At 41.5% G+C, this 16,346-nt stretch overlaps 1 protein-coding gene across 1 annotated transcript in view; it reads left to right on the top strand.

Moving 5' to 3' along the window:
- LOC146780159 (arachidonate 12-lipoxygenase, 12R-type-like) overlaps positions 1–16,346 on the top strand; it is a 366,345-nt gene that overhangs the window by 216,005 nt on the left and 133,994 nt on the right. Inside the window, exon 6 of the mRNA XM_085638404.1 lies at positions 15,354–15,526. Coding sequence (XP_085494530.1) covers positions 15,354–15,526 — 173 coding nt within the window. The remainder of the gene's footprint in view (positions 1–15,353; positions 15,527–16,346) is intronic.

Raw genomic sequence — 16,346 nt, 5'->3', positions numbered from 1 at the left:
TTAGCATACTCAATAGCAAAACTGCAAAATAATTAGGTATAAAGGAACTTGCATATTTGTAACATCGTTATCCTGGCCCTCACAGAGTATGATTCTGTTGAATATAGTTTTAAAGATTTGTCCTTTTAGAAATGGTTTTAAAATTTATTGTAAATATAATTTCTTTTTACTGTTGCTCATTTTTGAGATAGCAAACGCGATGCTCCGATAGTTATCTAATTAAAGAGGAAGCCTAATAATTAACTTAAATCTGCTTTTGCTCTGCAAGTGTATTTTGAAGATCTTATCTTGTATGTAATGAACTGCTTTCTATCTATGTACTTTTATGCATTTTATTTAAATGCAAAAACAAAGATTTCAATTTGATTTAACATCGCAAATCAAATCTTTTGTGAGAACAGAGTGGATGGGAGAGTAGGAAATTGTGGTGTGCTATACATTGTCAATAATTACCATCCCAAGATGGTTGAAGCATTGGTTTCAAATGAATTGGCCATCTTGGAATGGTAAAGTTATATGGTACTATGGCAAAGAAAACAAGAATTGCCAATACCTCTGTAGGCAATGCCAGACCTATTGGTTTGTCACTGCTTTTTTACAAGTTGGGATTGTTTATGTCTAGGACTTCAAACCACAGTTGCAATGGTGCTGGTGAGCTCCAGTGTAGCAAGTGTGCTGTTCTCATAGGCTTAGACACTGGCAAGGTGTAGAATTAAGTCATTGCCAATGACATATTTGATCATGGCAGCCCATCCAACCCTACAACAAACATCCTAGCCCATAGTTTAACAAGGAAATACTAAAGCGTTGGATGGTCTCAGCAGTGGACAGCAGTGCTGGTACAATTTTTAGAGTGGGGCTGTTGCCATTAATACTACAGAGATCATGCGCCAGGAGTACACCCGCATACCCAGTTGAGACCTGGGTGATAAACGTATGTAACAAGGACAAAGTCTCAAGGTATAATTTAAAAGGCTATTAGTTTACCATGCACATATGGTTTCAAAGAGAAAAGACAAGGGAGACTCCAAGGTAAGAGGATGTGCCAGAGGCACTATGTATTAAGAGAAAGTTTCGGCAAACAGTAGTATCAGCACTGTTTACCCTGAATGTATGTCTAACCTGAAAACACTTTGTGCACATATGTGCTCATGACACACAGGGTGGAGGGCGCAAGTAACAAGTGAGACAGCGATGAACGGCACAAGGTGAATAATAGTGAAAATATTTACAAGATACTTTAGGCTCACAATTAAATATTGACACGATTTTACAGAAGATTTAACAATTTGTGAACCAGAGGCTATCGCCAAAAGTTGAGCTCGGAGGTCAACAGCGTTTCGACCCTAAATAAGTCAGGATCATCTTCAGGACCAGGTTACCGTTGTATTGGTGCTGTACAAAGGGATGTAATGAGGAGAAGATGAGACACAGAATAATAAGGAAAAAAAATAAATTATCAAGCTGGTTAAATACATTTACTTAAGGGTACCTGATGGGGGAAGGGAGAAAAGGACCAGAGTGCGTAGATCCCTCTTGTAGTTCCCGAGCATAACCGTAGCAGCCGGAGTCCATATCAGATATATGCTGGTGAAAGGGGTGGGGGAGAAAGGGAGAGGTGTGATTGGAAACAGGGGAGTGGGGGGAAAGGAAGGGAAGTGTAAAGTCCTAGCCAGGACCTGGTGTTGGAGGCGGAGAGAAGAACTCACCCTCAGTAGTCAGCGGTACATGGCCCAAGAATTGTGAGTAAGGGTGATCACACACGGGAATCCTGTGTGTGATGTGAGGAGGTTGGTGGCCACAACCAGCATAACGGGAGAGCACCCGGGGGCTGAAGAGATTAACGAAAAAACATGAGCGGTGGTAGGGCAGGAGGGCCCGAGCACGGTGAAAGGAGGATCGCTCACCTGAGGGATGGCCTGTTTTGTGTCAGTCAACGGCGGGATTGTAGTAGGGTTCTGGCATCAATGATGAAGCATCCGGAGGCTGGGTCAATGGAGAGAAAACCGGCATTCAATTGGGGCAATACATGATAGTGTAAGAAGGCCGGACATGATTCATGAAGGCACTTACCCAGAGAGATGTCCTGCATGGAGACCGGCAGGTCTGTGAGGTTTAGCTGGATCCTGGTGGGGCTTGAAAAATGCAATCGCCGTGAGTGCGATTCACTGAGGCTAGACTGGAAGCAACACAGAATTAGCTTCAACAGGCTGAGAGACGTCACGGCAAGGGGCGTGTACATCGGAGGGGGTGAATATTAAAGGGGCAGAGAGACGGAAATGTCCTGAATCTGACAGTAAAAAGACTGAAATGATTTATGGGACTGATACAAATTGAAGTAGAAGGAAGGCTTCAACAAAAAAGAGCAGTGAATGAATACATCTCAAACACTCATAATAATTCAAAGAACAGTTGTCCAGTGATCAAACAGAGTTAAGCTTGAATTACTTGCTTGTGTATATTTATCAAAATGGAAATTGAAATCCCCAGTGTGTACCAGTGGAGTTGCTTCTTATGGAAGCATGCTAAGAAAACAGGATTTATCCGATGAGATATGAAAAGATGGAAATTACAATGTGTGTGAATCTAGGTTGGAAGCCCCAAGGGAGAAGAAGGGGCTGAGGAAACGTGGGCTCATGGGTCACTGAGCGAAGCCTACTAGAATAAAGGATTCAGGTGGATGAATTAATGGGTTGGGCAGAGATGTCCATCTGGTAGCTATTCAGATGTATTAGAATGAGGTAGTGGCATTACAGTTGGATCGTATTTTGCCACTCATCCAGGGTGTTCAGCCCTTGATTGATAGATTTGCAACGTGCAATCCATCTACATTCACATTTGTTGAGGAGTTGTTGTAGATTGCCACCCCTGGTAGGTAGTGTTGGTTGGTCAATTACTTGCCAACTCATGTCTAGCTCAATGGGTTGTACAAATTTGTCCCGAAGGTAGGGGTACATTTTTCTTTGTCGTAATTCTTGATATCCGTCTGTATTTTAATGATCTTTTGTGTTTAGTTCAAAGGTATTAAAGGTGGTAATTGTGGTATTGATCTTGTCCAGGAGATTTTTAGTGGCATTAAGTGTGCTGTCTTCAAGGATGAGTTTCTCAAGTTCAGCGATTTCTTCCAGTTCTTTGCGCCTATGTTCAATGGCTGTGTAAATACCTAACACTATCCAGTGGCAAAAAAGATCAGTACATCTTTTGGATAGAAACTGGATGATCTTGGAGATGCTTTATTTCTGCCTGAACAACAACTATTTTCTCTTCAATGGTGACTACTACTTACAGCTCCATGGGACTGCCATGGGGCCTAAATTCGCTCCTCCGTATGCCTGCCTGCTGATTGGAGATGTGGAACACCGATGGCTATGGAATGCAAACTCAGAATACCTCTCCTGTAACATAGTTTACTGGGGAAGGTTCATCGACACCATACTTCTCACCTGGCAAGGACCAGAAACACTTTTAAAGCAATTCATCAACAACCTCTCCCCCAACAGATGTGGTATAGAAATCACATACACTATCTCGCAGAAAGTGAATTCCTGGACTTAACTTTGTACGTGGAACAGAATACACTCCACACAAAAATTCACAGAAAACCCTCCACTGCCAATTCAATTCTCCATGCAACAAGCTGCCATCCATGCCATACAATCTCAAACATTCCATAAAGGAGAATACCGGAGGGCACAAGTCAACTGCAGCTCATCGAAAAAATATGAAGCGAAATCCATGGAGATCACCAAGCGACTTAGACTGAGAGGATATGGCCAAGGCAAATTGACCAGGGAACAGTATCACTTTGCACAACAAGACTGTAACTCACTACTATACAAAAACAAACATACGGACTCTAATCCAACTATCCACTTCATAACCAAGTACAACAATGGCCAACACCATGTTCGCAAAATCTTGAAAAGACACTGACACCTACTCACCCAAAATCGTACAATTGCAGGTGAAATAAGAGAAACACCACAGTTTTGCTTCCAACGATACAAAAACCTCAGAGAAGAACTCTGCTCATCCTTTTATCAGGAGAAAAAGAATCCAAATGCTTACAACAACCTAAAGGATTTTACACCTGCTCCAACTGCTCAATCTGTAAACTGAGCAAAACAAAAACTAAATAACTAGTGGTGAATGGACACCACCACCGAATCAGAGAATTCGTCAACTGTGAAAGCACCAATACAATATATCTGATCACCTGTCCTCACAACAAGCACTACATAGGGAGCACCACAAGTCCTTTGAAAATCAGAATACAAGAACATTACAATGATATCCATAAAGAAGAGGACAAACTACCTCTAGTTGACCACTTTCTGAATTATCATCCACATCAGCGCAACTTCACCTTCTGTGGCCTGACTAAGATGAAAATGCACGCAAGAGGAAGTAACCTGGAACTGAAATTGCGTCAACAAGAGAGTGCCCTCATCATCCGCTACAACACAGTGGCTAATGGACAGAATAAAGATCCTGAGTGGCATTATTGGCTATGAACTATGTACACTGGCAATGGTACGATACAGTGGCAAATGGATTGAACAAAGACTCTGAATAGCATTATTGGCTATGAGTTATATACATTGAAAACCTCACTAAGTTCCTCCACTATCTCTTCTCCTCCTAATTAAAGGAAAAAGGAATGATCAGAAACCTTTAAGTACCAGCATCCTAATACAAAGTTCCCATCTATATCTCGCCTACCATAATTGGCCCTGACCTCAAAATATATAAACCAAGGAGAATATTCAATGGTTTCACGTCCCCAAATATGCCCACATAAGTAGTACCATGCAAATGGTTTTCACTGGCTCAGTCAATCCACAACCACACAACTCTTTTACCACTAGACTAAATCCATGACCCAGCCTGGGTCTCCAGGCATCTACACATATATACACACACAGCGACACAGATCGATGGCCAGACTATGTCCCTAAGGAAATTTACATCTTTAGATCACACAACTTTGTAAAACAAATGATGTAGTTACTCCTATCCTGACATTAGTTCAATCCTCGCCCCCAGATAAGTTGACCCTGATCTAATTATGAACATGTCGTCCCCTGAGAAGTTAACCTTAACCTGACTACAATTACGGTCCTGTTCCCATTAGGAACTGACCTACTCATGCCCCTATACCTAAATGAAAGTTACTGGAAGTTCATCCTAACCCATGCCATCATCAATTGAGCGTTTACCAAATAAGGCAACATACTGCTACTACCTGGCATATCTATTTCAGACCTTTTGATATAGGATACATATTTGTGTTTCCTATTACTTGCTTTTGCACACTTTTCCAAAAAATAACTACACCTTCTCACCTCCTTCACCACTCCAAAATGGCGGCCCCCCTTTCCTACGAACGTAGACACACTCCCATATCACCCTCTTTCTTAAATTAATTTGCCTATACACTGCGTGCACATGCCGTTTGAAGCATAAACATAGATAAGTCCGATCTGTCTACTTTAGTCTTCCCCTGATAGACTTTCAATCTCTCGGAAGGCGCAGGGACACATTTTAGACATTCCCGACTATGCCCCTCACACTCCCGCCCTCACATGCATCAATGGACTCTGACCTGACCGGACGCATCCCACGCAACTCGGTCCCAGAGTCCATTGATGCACTCATGTTACTTTTGTTACAGCGAGCTATAGAAAACGGACCACATACGTGTGTTCTCACCCTACGCTTTCCAGCCCTTAAGTCCTATGCTACTGAAATTTGCTACAAACACTGCAACCCTGTGATCACGGTCACAACTAACTGTAATAGATATGCCACCCACTTAGTTGGTTTTCTGACATGCTGCAATGTATGATTTAATCTCCGGGTTGGCGGACTTATTAATACAAGTGCAATTGAGCGCATCATATTGCTAACGCTGGAACAATAAGTGGTTCGAAATTATCACCATGTCATGAACTTTTAACTCATCCCGAGAGGCATATCTTATTATTTTTTCTTACTGCAACTTTGTCACTATGTGAAGAGATACCGACAAAGTGGAGCCAATAACTAATCAAAATTGCCTGTACTAATGAGTTAGTAACATTACTGCTCCTGAATATATAAGGAAGGCAGTGAGTGAACTGACCCTATATTTGAACAAGGATTGTTAGAATAAACGTTTAATGAATTACAACTTGTATATAACTGAACTATATGGATATAATACAGAGATGTGCTCATTTATATTCTAGATTAACGCTGCTGAGAATATTTTTAACAAATGTAACCCAAATTGGAACCAGAAAACCTGATATGAACTTGCACAAAGGTATATACAATTTAATGCAACTAAACTATACTAACGTTACCAGACACCAAGAGCACAAACCCGCTGCGTTTCAATCCTGCATTAACACACTATAAGATTAACTCTGGCTGAAAAAAATGAATGCCATTTTTAATATGCATGGAACTAGTAAAACTGTCCTACACCCAACTGAATAAGGTCTATTTTGAATCACGATCCGATTACTAATCCCTGTACTTTGTTCTCAAATAACGTCCTGTGTTTCGATGGCCAGCACCAAACTGCAGCACGCGTAAAATAATATAACTCCTTGCATTAGCCACAACCCTCTCATGAAAACTGCACACAGCCTGTTAGTAATACCACCTTACGCACACAGAACGCATGGCTGATAAATTACTACTCACCCCCTGCCACTAAACACTTGGTAGAGGTCACAACTCACCCGCTGTTACAAAGCACCTGGTGGAAGTTATACATTGACTACAGGAGGAACATACACTGTCTTGTCTATTCTATTGACAGTCCTGAGGCAGCCCTGGTCCGAATGACCTTGTAAGGGCGAAACACATGTTGGCTGTTTAAAAGCTCCTTCTGCTTCACAACACAGTGAATATTGGGCTGTTTAAAAGCTCCTTCTGCTTTACTACGCAGTGAATATTGGATAAATAAAGAAAATACAGATTACAACCAGGACCTTACAACTGTTTCTTCATTTATAATGAACTGAGAAAAGGAAGAGGAGGTACTTACTCACTCCCCAATGATCACTGACTGAGGTACCAAAAGGTTTAATACCATAAGATTTACCTCCTCCAACGTAGGAGACAAGAAAAAATACACACAAGAGGGGAATCTTTGAACTTTCTCGGACTTCTAAAGCTTACCCAGAGACATGTCCGGCATGCAGACCGGCAGGTCTGTGAGGTCCGAGCTGGATCGTGGCGGGGCTGGAAAAATGTGATCGGCATGCGTCTGATTCCCTGGGGCTGGACTGAGAAGCAACACGGAAGTAGCTTCAACAGGCTGAGAGATGTCACGGCAAGGGGCTTGTACATCGGAGGGGGTGAATACTAAAGGGACAGAGAGATGGAAATGTCGTGAATCGGACAGTAAAGAGACTGAAAAGATTTATGGAACAGATACAAATTTAAGTTGAAGGAAGGCTTCAACAAGAAAGAGCAGTGAATGTATACATTTCGAACAATCACAATAATTCCAAGAACAATTATTAAGTGATCAAACAGAGTTAAGCTTACATGACTTGCGTGTGTATATTTATAAAAGCGGGAAATAGAAATCCCTAGTGTGTACCGGTGGAATTGCTACATAATGGAAGCATGCAAAGAAAGCAGGAATTATCCAATGGGATACAAAAATATGGAAATTATGAAGTGTGTGAATCCAGGTTGGGAGCCCCAAGGGAGAAGAAGGGTCTGAGGAAACGTGGGCTCACGGGTCACTGAGCGAAGCCTACTAGAATAAAGGATTCAGGAGGGTGAATGGATGGGTTCGGCAGAGAGGTCCACCTGGTAGCTAGTCAGATGCAGTAGAATGAGGTAGTGGCAGTGTATCGTATTGTGGCACTCATCCAGGGTGTTCAGCCCTTGATTGACAGAGTTACACCGTGCGGTCCATCTACATTCACATTTGTTGCGGAGGTGTTTTAGTTTGCCACCCATGGTGGGTAGTGTCGGTTGGTCAATAACTTGCCAAATCATGTCTAGCTCACTGTGTTGTACAGATTCGTCCCGAAGGTAGGTGTATGTTTTTTCTTTGTCGTAATTCTTGATATCCTTCGAAGGTATTAAAGGTGACAAATTGTGGTATTGATCTTGTCCAGGAGATTTGTAGAGTCATTACGTGTGCTGTCTTCAAGGATGAGTTTCTCAAGTTCAGCGATTTCTTCCAGTTCTTTGCGCCTATGTTTGATGGCTGTGTCAATGCCTAACAACATCCAGTGGCGTGAACAATCTGTTGCCAGATTGCTGAATTCAGTACGGAACTCGGTGTCTTGTGTAACAGTAGCAAGAGTGTTTCGAATCTGTAGACCCAGTGGAATTATATCAGACTTCAAGTACCCTCGCCTTTTGGTATCCAGAGCCCGAAAATGTGCCTGGTATTGCCATCAGGATAATTTACTCACACCAAAAGCAAAATGTGAGAACAGATGCATCCCTTCTGTGTCCACCTTCTGTCCCTCCTGCAACAAGGTCAGCAAAATAATTAAAAAGAACTGGCACATCCTTCGGATACATCAGGCATTCCAGGAACCACCACTTTGTTTTGTACAAAAGAGGAAACAAATTGTCCAACCACCTGGTTTCTGCCATCACCTGGCCCAAAAAACCAATAACACAGAATCCATCACATCGCCATTGGGCCTCCTACCAGTGGTCGGACATTATAAATCCCAAAATTGTGTAGCTTGGGCTCTCACGACCAACATGAAGGAATTCAAAACTAATGACCACACATTCACACTAAAATCCTTCACTAATTGTCGGTCAACTAACGTAATCCATGCAATACGATGTCCTTGTAACGTCATATACATTGGGCAGACCACACAAATGGCTAAACAGCGCATCATTCAACACAAGAACCGTACCTATTGCAATGCTGAAACTGCCCCCCTGGTTTCACACTATCTTGAAAAACAACACAGTGAGCTAGACTGATTTGGCAAGTTATTGACCAACCGACACTATCCACTAGGGCTGGCAATCTACAACAACTCCTCAACAAATGTGAATGTAGATAGATCGCTCAGTGGAACTCTGTCAATCAAGGGCTAAACACCATAGATGAGTAGCACAATATGATCCAACTGTAATACCATTATCTCATTCTACTACATATGACTAGCTAACGGGTGCACATCTCTGCCCATCCCATCCATTCACCCTCCTGAATACCTTATTCTAGTAGACTTTGCTAAGTGATCCGCGACCCCACGTTTTCTCAGCCCCTTCTTCTCCCTTGGGGCTCCCACCCTGGATTCACACACCTTGTAATTTCCATCTTTTCATATCCCATCGGATAATTCCTGTTTTCTTAGCATGCTTCCATTATGTAGAAACTCAACCGGTACACACAGGGGATTTCAATTACCCATTTTGATAAATAAACACAAGCAAGTCATGCAAGCTTAACTCTGTTTGATCTCTCGACAATTGTTCTTTGAATTATTATGATTGTTCGAAATGTATGCATTCACTGCTCTTTCTTGTTGAAGCCTTCCTTCTACTTCAATGTGTATCTGTTCCATAAATCTTTTCAGTCTCTTTATTGTCTGATTCAGGACATTTCCATCTCTCTGTCCGTTTAATATTCAGCCCCTACGATGTACACGCCCCTTGTCGTGACGTCGCTTGGCCCGCTGAAGCTACTTCCGTGTTGCTTCCAGTCCAGCCCCAATGAATCGGACTCACGCTGATAGCATTTTTCCAGCCCCGCCACGATCCAGCTCGGACCTCATAGACCTGCCGGTCTCCATGCCGACCATCTCTATGGGTAAGCACCTTCATGAATCGTGCCCCGGCCTTCTTGCACAATTGTGTTTTGCCCCAATTGAATGCCGGTTTTCTCTCCATTTACCCGGCCTCTGGAGCTTTATCTTTGATGCCAGAACCCTACAACAAACCCGCCCTTGACTATCGCAATACAGGCCGTCTCTCAGGTGAGTGCTCCTCCTCTCACTGTGCTCGGGCCCTCCTGCCCTACATACTGCTCATGTTTTTTTGTTAATCTTCACAGCCCCCAGATTCTCTCCGGTGATGTCAGTTGTGTCTACCAACCTCCTTGCATCACACACAGGATACCCGTGTGTGATCGCCCTTCCTCCCAATTCTTGCGACGTGTACCACTGACTACTGAGGGTGAGTTCTTTCCCCCCCCCCCAGGTCCTGGCTTGGACTTTACACTTCCCTTCCTTTCCCCCCGCTCCCCCGTTTCCAATCACACCACTCCCTTTCTTCCCCTCCCTTTCCACAGCATACATCTCATATGGACTCTGGCTGCTAGCACCTCAACTACGGTGGTGCTCGGAACCTACAAGAGAGATCTACCCATCCTGGTCCTTTTCTCCCTCACCCCCCATCAGGTACCCTTAAGTAAATTTCTTTTTATGCATCTTGATAAAATTATTTTATCTTTTCCTATTATTCTGTGTCTCATTCTCTCTGTCTTACTTCCCCTTGTACAGCACCAATACAAAAGTAACCTGGTCCGGAAGATGACCCTGACTTGTTAAGGGACAAAACACCATTGACCTCCCAGCTCAACTTTTGGCGCCAGCCTCTGGTTCACACATTGTTAAATCCTCTGTAAAATCTTGTGAATAAATATTTGTGAGCCTAAAGTATCTTGTAAATATTTTCACTATTGGTCACCTTGCGCCGTTCATCACTGTGTCACTTGTCACTTGCGCCGTCCAGCCTGTGTATCACGAGCATGTTACATTCACAGTGCTAATTATACTGTTTCCCAACACTTTCTCTTAATATATAGTGCCTCTGACACATCGTCTAACCTTGGAGTTTCTCTGTCTTTTCTCTTTGCAACTATATGTTCATGGTTATCTAATAGCCTTTTTAAATATTACGTGTTGAGCCTTTGTCCTTCTTATATGTCATTAATGTTACAGCACTGAAGTCACCAATTTGTGATAAAATCCAAGAGTCACACAAAAAAGTGTAGCAAAAGTGTGACACCCACTCATCAGGAGAGTGTTATGGGCAGGGTATGTAGCCAGTGGTGCATTTTGGGGAACTAGTGGTAGCGTACTGTCATGTTCAAACAGCACTGTTTCTGTTGAAATGGCCAGTATATTTGAAAAGACATGCAGTTTTAAAACGTTGTCGCTCAAGCGATAATATGTGTACATCGGGTTACGCAAATATATATTCACCAAGTAAAGTGATATGCTTTAATCATATTAAAATCTCACACTTCAGAATTACTTTGAAAAAGTCCTCCCTTTTGTCATATATGCTATTAATATTTTTATTATATTTTGAAATATGTTTAGTTTTAATTTACAGGTATGTAAATGTTGTTGTATGTTAGAAAAAGACTGACATTCTCCTGACTTTCCATTCACTTTCTGCACCCCAGCAAGATTGTCACCTGATCACTTTTACAAAATCCTCTCACTTTGCAGTCAGAGAAATAAAAATAAACACTAATTTCCATATAAGCAGCAGTATGTCAGAAGACATACCCTAACATTTGACCCTTGTCTCTGAACGCACAACAAATGTGACAGGTTAAACACAAAATATAAAGGCATCAAAATTGCTCATTCACCTTTGGAACTCTAGCATGGTTATTAAAAGGGGCACTGCAGCACCCCCTGAACTCCAACTTCCAGTGCCTATGGCAGTGCAGATCTTGTATCATTGGGTTTGCATTCTCATTAAAGGTCAGTCCACTAGGGAGTTACTCCACTTTCTCAAAGAGTTCCTTAGCAAATCAGAGCCAGCGTATTTCTTATGCACAAAATGCATCTGAGTCCTGATAATAGCCTCAGAATATCAAACATGTCGGACATGCCAAAACATTACCAATATTTCTTTTAGAGATCAGTGGCATAGGTAGTTTGGCATGGCACCTTGGTCAAGCAAAATAATTGCCCCCCCCACTAGAGTGTTAATTGATCTGTCAGCTGTCCTCAGCACTCCTCAAACTCCTGTGATAGAGTCTGCATCTGCTTCTGCCATATCAAAACTCATTGATATTTGCATGCACGTGGTAATATATTTCTACTTCCTGGACTGCATTTTTGTCTGTCAAAGTCATAACCCTAAAACCCCATATTTACACTGCTTTCCTCATATAGGCACATCCCTCATGCTTAACTCACACAAGCATGTGCCTCACTCTTCACTCACACAGACTCAACTTTCAAAATATAGACCACTTACCCTGCACTCATACAAGACCATGGTAACTCTACATTTAGACAGGCACGCCCGTCACATACAGGTACACCGCTCACTAGGATGGAGTAGAGTTAGGTGGCCTGAGAGGTACAGGTTGATTATCCAGTGCATTTGTCTACTAATGCAATTCAAACCTGTGGAGGTAAGCTACACAGAAACTTGAGTGTCAACTGAGGGTATCCAATCTCCCTTCTGCCTTACATGGACCAGCACTGAAGACTATGTTAGTCCAATCTCTGTAGATTTTTGTGTGGCATAGTTGTGGCATCAAAAAAAAGCCCAATATGTCTTTCAAAAATCAAGGTTTTTTTGTAGAGCAAGCATATGCTAAAATAAATACATAGAGATAGAAAAAATATTACAGCTAAATATGGCAGACAGGTGCTTCCAAAAAACGTAAAGCTTTGCCCTGGTTTGCTATTTTGGCACAGTAAAAAATTATAGATTATGCAGAATACTGTTTCAAGATGGTAACATGGTTTTGAAGCTTGCAGCAGTGATGCCTGATGTTCTACATGAGGAAATTGCAATCCGGTAGCAATGGCAGCAGGGCTGCTGGTATTCTCATTAATCAGTTTTTACCTGACTGTATTTGCAGCTGAACTACTGGGAGGACGAATTAAATGACATATCTCCTGAGGTTAGATTCCTTTGGATGGGAAGTACTACAAAGTAAGCAGATACAATGCAGTTCTCAGGCTACCTGACATCCTAAAGCCCAGCAGTTGTCCACCAATCAGAGTTATACATTGTCAACAAAGCCAATGGCTGAAGAGGCCTGATCCACAGGCTCAATTATATGTATGCTTTTCTGAAGGGCTGAACTAATATGTTAATGGCACACTGTCTGATGGGTAACTGAAGTGGGCTTACTCAAAGCCCCTTTTCCCTAGGCAAGATTATGGAATATATGATGTTACAATGCAAACAATTACAGCGCATGCTTTTACAATGCAGTTTTTTACATCACAACTACCATTTCATCTCATGATTATACAATGCATGCCATTACAACACATTTTTTAAATCTACCATTACAACACATTCCATTACAATGCATACCATTACAATGCATAATACTTTTAGGGCAACAGTAAGGTAAGTATTGGATAGTGTAGGGGTAAATATTACTATTCTCACTCCAGTGAGTGCAACAGTAGGTTAAGTATTGGACAGTGTAGGGGTTAAAATTACTATTCCCACTCCAGTGAGTGCAACAGTTGGGAAAGAGTTGGGTAGGGTAGGGGTAAAAATTACTATTCCCATGTACCCCAAAATCCATACCCCCTAAAACAATAAATCTCCATTACTTACCTTATAATGCGTTGTACCGGCATGCGTTGTAATGGTATGCGGTGTAATGGCATGCATTTTAATGGCATGCGTTGTAGTGACATGCGTTGTAATAGCATGCATTGTAATGACATGCGATGTAAAGGCACTTGCGTTGTAATGACTGCATTGTAAAGGTAGTGCATTGTAATGACTACGTTGTAATGGATGTTTCCCAAGATGATGTAATATTTTTTGAGCAAACATGAGGCTGGTGAGACAGCTAAAACAGCCTTTTGGCCAAACCTAAAACAAACAGAAGTAAAGCACAGGGAGGAGAAACACAGCAGGTCCAGCACATTTCCCATTGAAATGACAACTAAATGTGTACATACATTCAGATTTACTGGTAAAGCTAAATAGTGTACAAATCATATTGTGTGGAAATCCGGATTCAACAAATATTAGTCATTGCGCATCACCAAGTAAAGCATCTTGATTTGTTTCAATCCTATTAAAATCTTTGTTTCCATCACCCTTCAGAAGTAGGAAAAAAGTGCATCATTTGTGCTTTGCTGTTTATTTATTCTGAAATATTTGTACAGTGCATTTATAGGTATTTACATTTTGTTGTGTGTTAGAAGTAGACAACATCCTAAAGCCTTTTCTTTCTCACCATCCAGATCTTCAGTTAGTTCACTTTACAAAATCCTTATACTTTGCAGTAAGTGAAAGAGGAGTAAGCACCAGCCTCCATGTTGAAAGAATAAGCAGCAATTTTTCGGAATGGCTTGAATGTGATTTGACCTCTATCGTTGCGCACACAGCAAATATGACAAGATCAAATCAAAATGTAAAGTCATCTTTGATGCTCCTTAACCACCGGAACTTAGCATGGGTATGTAGGTGCCTTCCCAGGGCTCAAGGTGCTGCTGTAGTTGCCCCCCCCTCCTAGCTCTGGGCCTCGGTGCACTGCACCGGCTGCACCACTGCTAGCTATATCCCTGTTAGAGATTGTAGACCAAACATCTAGCCACCAAGAGGGATATTCAGGCACACAGAGAACCCAATCCATGCCTGTTTCACACAGCATCCAACAACTGTCCACCATGTGTTCTGTGACCTATTTATAGACCCTACCTTTGTGATGCTCTGGCAGCACTGTGCTAAATACTAAATTTATGCCAATTTAAAATGGTATTGTTGTATTGCTCGAAGGTTCTGGATTTCAGGGTATTAAGTCGTTAAAGGAGCCTGTTAACTATACACCTTTGTGAATTTTCTAAGATTTTATGACTAATCCATGTGCTTTAGTAAAGGAAACATCTTGGATCTTCTGTGCATAAAAGTCCTTGATAAAATTGTAGTATTCTGTATTAATGGTAAATACTCTAGTATGGTTAATTTCAATATCTCTTATCCTATATCTTGTTCTACCTTCCTTGCCACTTGATTCCCCAGTGCATGCCTGTCACGTGCTTTCCTGGAACATATTGCTAAGCACATGTTGTAGTATGAAGAATGTAAGCGTCCTTGTGCTTGATTCATTTTAGCTCCATTAGTTGAACTATGCCATTACTACAACATTATTATACATGTTTTAATGAAAATTTCCCATGGTAATAGACTGCTGGTCCTAATTGCATCAAATGATTAAATTATGAATATACTCACTGTAAAGTAATACGTGCTAAGGGGACAAAGAACAAAAGTAGGGCAGAGGATTCTGAAGAGATGTAAGTGAGAAAACTATCTTCTTGTTACTGAGAACACCACTTACAAAAGGGGGAGGATTATTACTTTCTAGCCATTATAATCTTATTGAAATTCCTGTGCTCTCTGTCGCACAGAGTATGTCTGTCAACACTGGAAAGAAGACACCTTTTTTGGGTGCCAATTCCTGAATGGTGTGGACCCTATGCTGATTAAGAGGTGCAACAAAATCCCAGACAACTTCCCAGTGACAGACAGCATGGTGGCAAGCATCCTAGGGCCAAAGACAAACCTTGAAACTGAGCTGCAGGTATGTATTTGATCTTGTTTCCAAAGGCCTGTAAGCTGGTGTGGGTCTGAAATGCGTTCAACTGGAAGCTAAAGAAGTTCATTGTTTAGGTCTGGCATTAGCCAAGATCTTTTAATTTTACTACACTTTCATGCACAATATACTTACTTAAAGGGGCTTTCAGTTTGCCCTCTTCATCCACTGGTCTGTTATTGCGTTATTCACATGCTGATACTATCCACTACTGTATACAGCTTGGGATAATAGCTCACCCTTCTTAAGCCACTGGCTTCTTTCACCAGTGGCACATCCTAGTGTAAAGGTAGTTGCCAACAGTGCCAGTGTTAGATTTTTACTTTAATAATACATTAGTGTTGACTTTGTATTTAGAGCCTGATGTGATATCAGGATGCTAACTACCCAATCTACATGTTGCTTTTGATGTGAGCACAGGGTGCAATCCAGCTTTATTTGTTCCTGTCTCCTGATAATGCTGTTGAAGATTCCTTTCAGAGTGACCTTTTTTTCTCTGACTGCTGCTACTCCACAGCATGCCAGATTGTGTCCATTTTAATGTGCTTTAAAAATGTATTCTCTTTTTAGAATGCACGCAATGAAGTACATTTTAATAGCTCTCCTGTGTATCTGGCTCTCATGTATTTTCATTGAGCACTGAAGTTATATTTGTAAATCAATTTAGTCTGTATGTACTGCTTGTATGGCTTTGTAATTTGCTTTCAGTGCTGTTGTATGCAATGCTTATAGAGACATTTAACATTTAACTTATATTACTAATCAAAGATATGCAGCTTATTCCAGTTTCCTGTCCTTTTATTTATTT

Source organism: Triturus cristatus, chromosome 12, assembly GCF_964204655.1.
Source record: "Triturus cristatus chromosome 12, aTriCri1.1, whole genome shotgun sequence".
Classification (NCBI taxonomy): Eukaryota; Metazoa; Chordata; class Amphibia; order Caudata; family Salamandridae; genus Triturus; species Triturus cristatus.
This window is presented reverse-complemented; position numbering and strand designations above follow the sequence as displayed.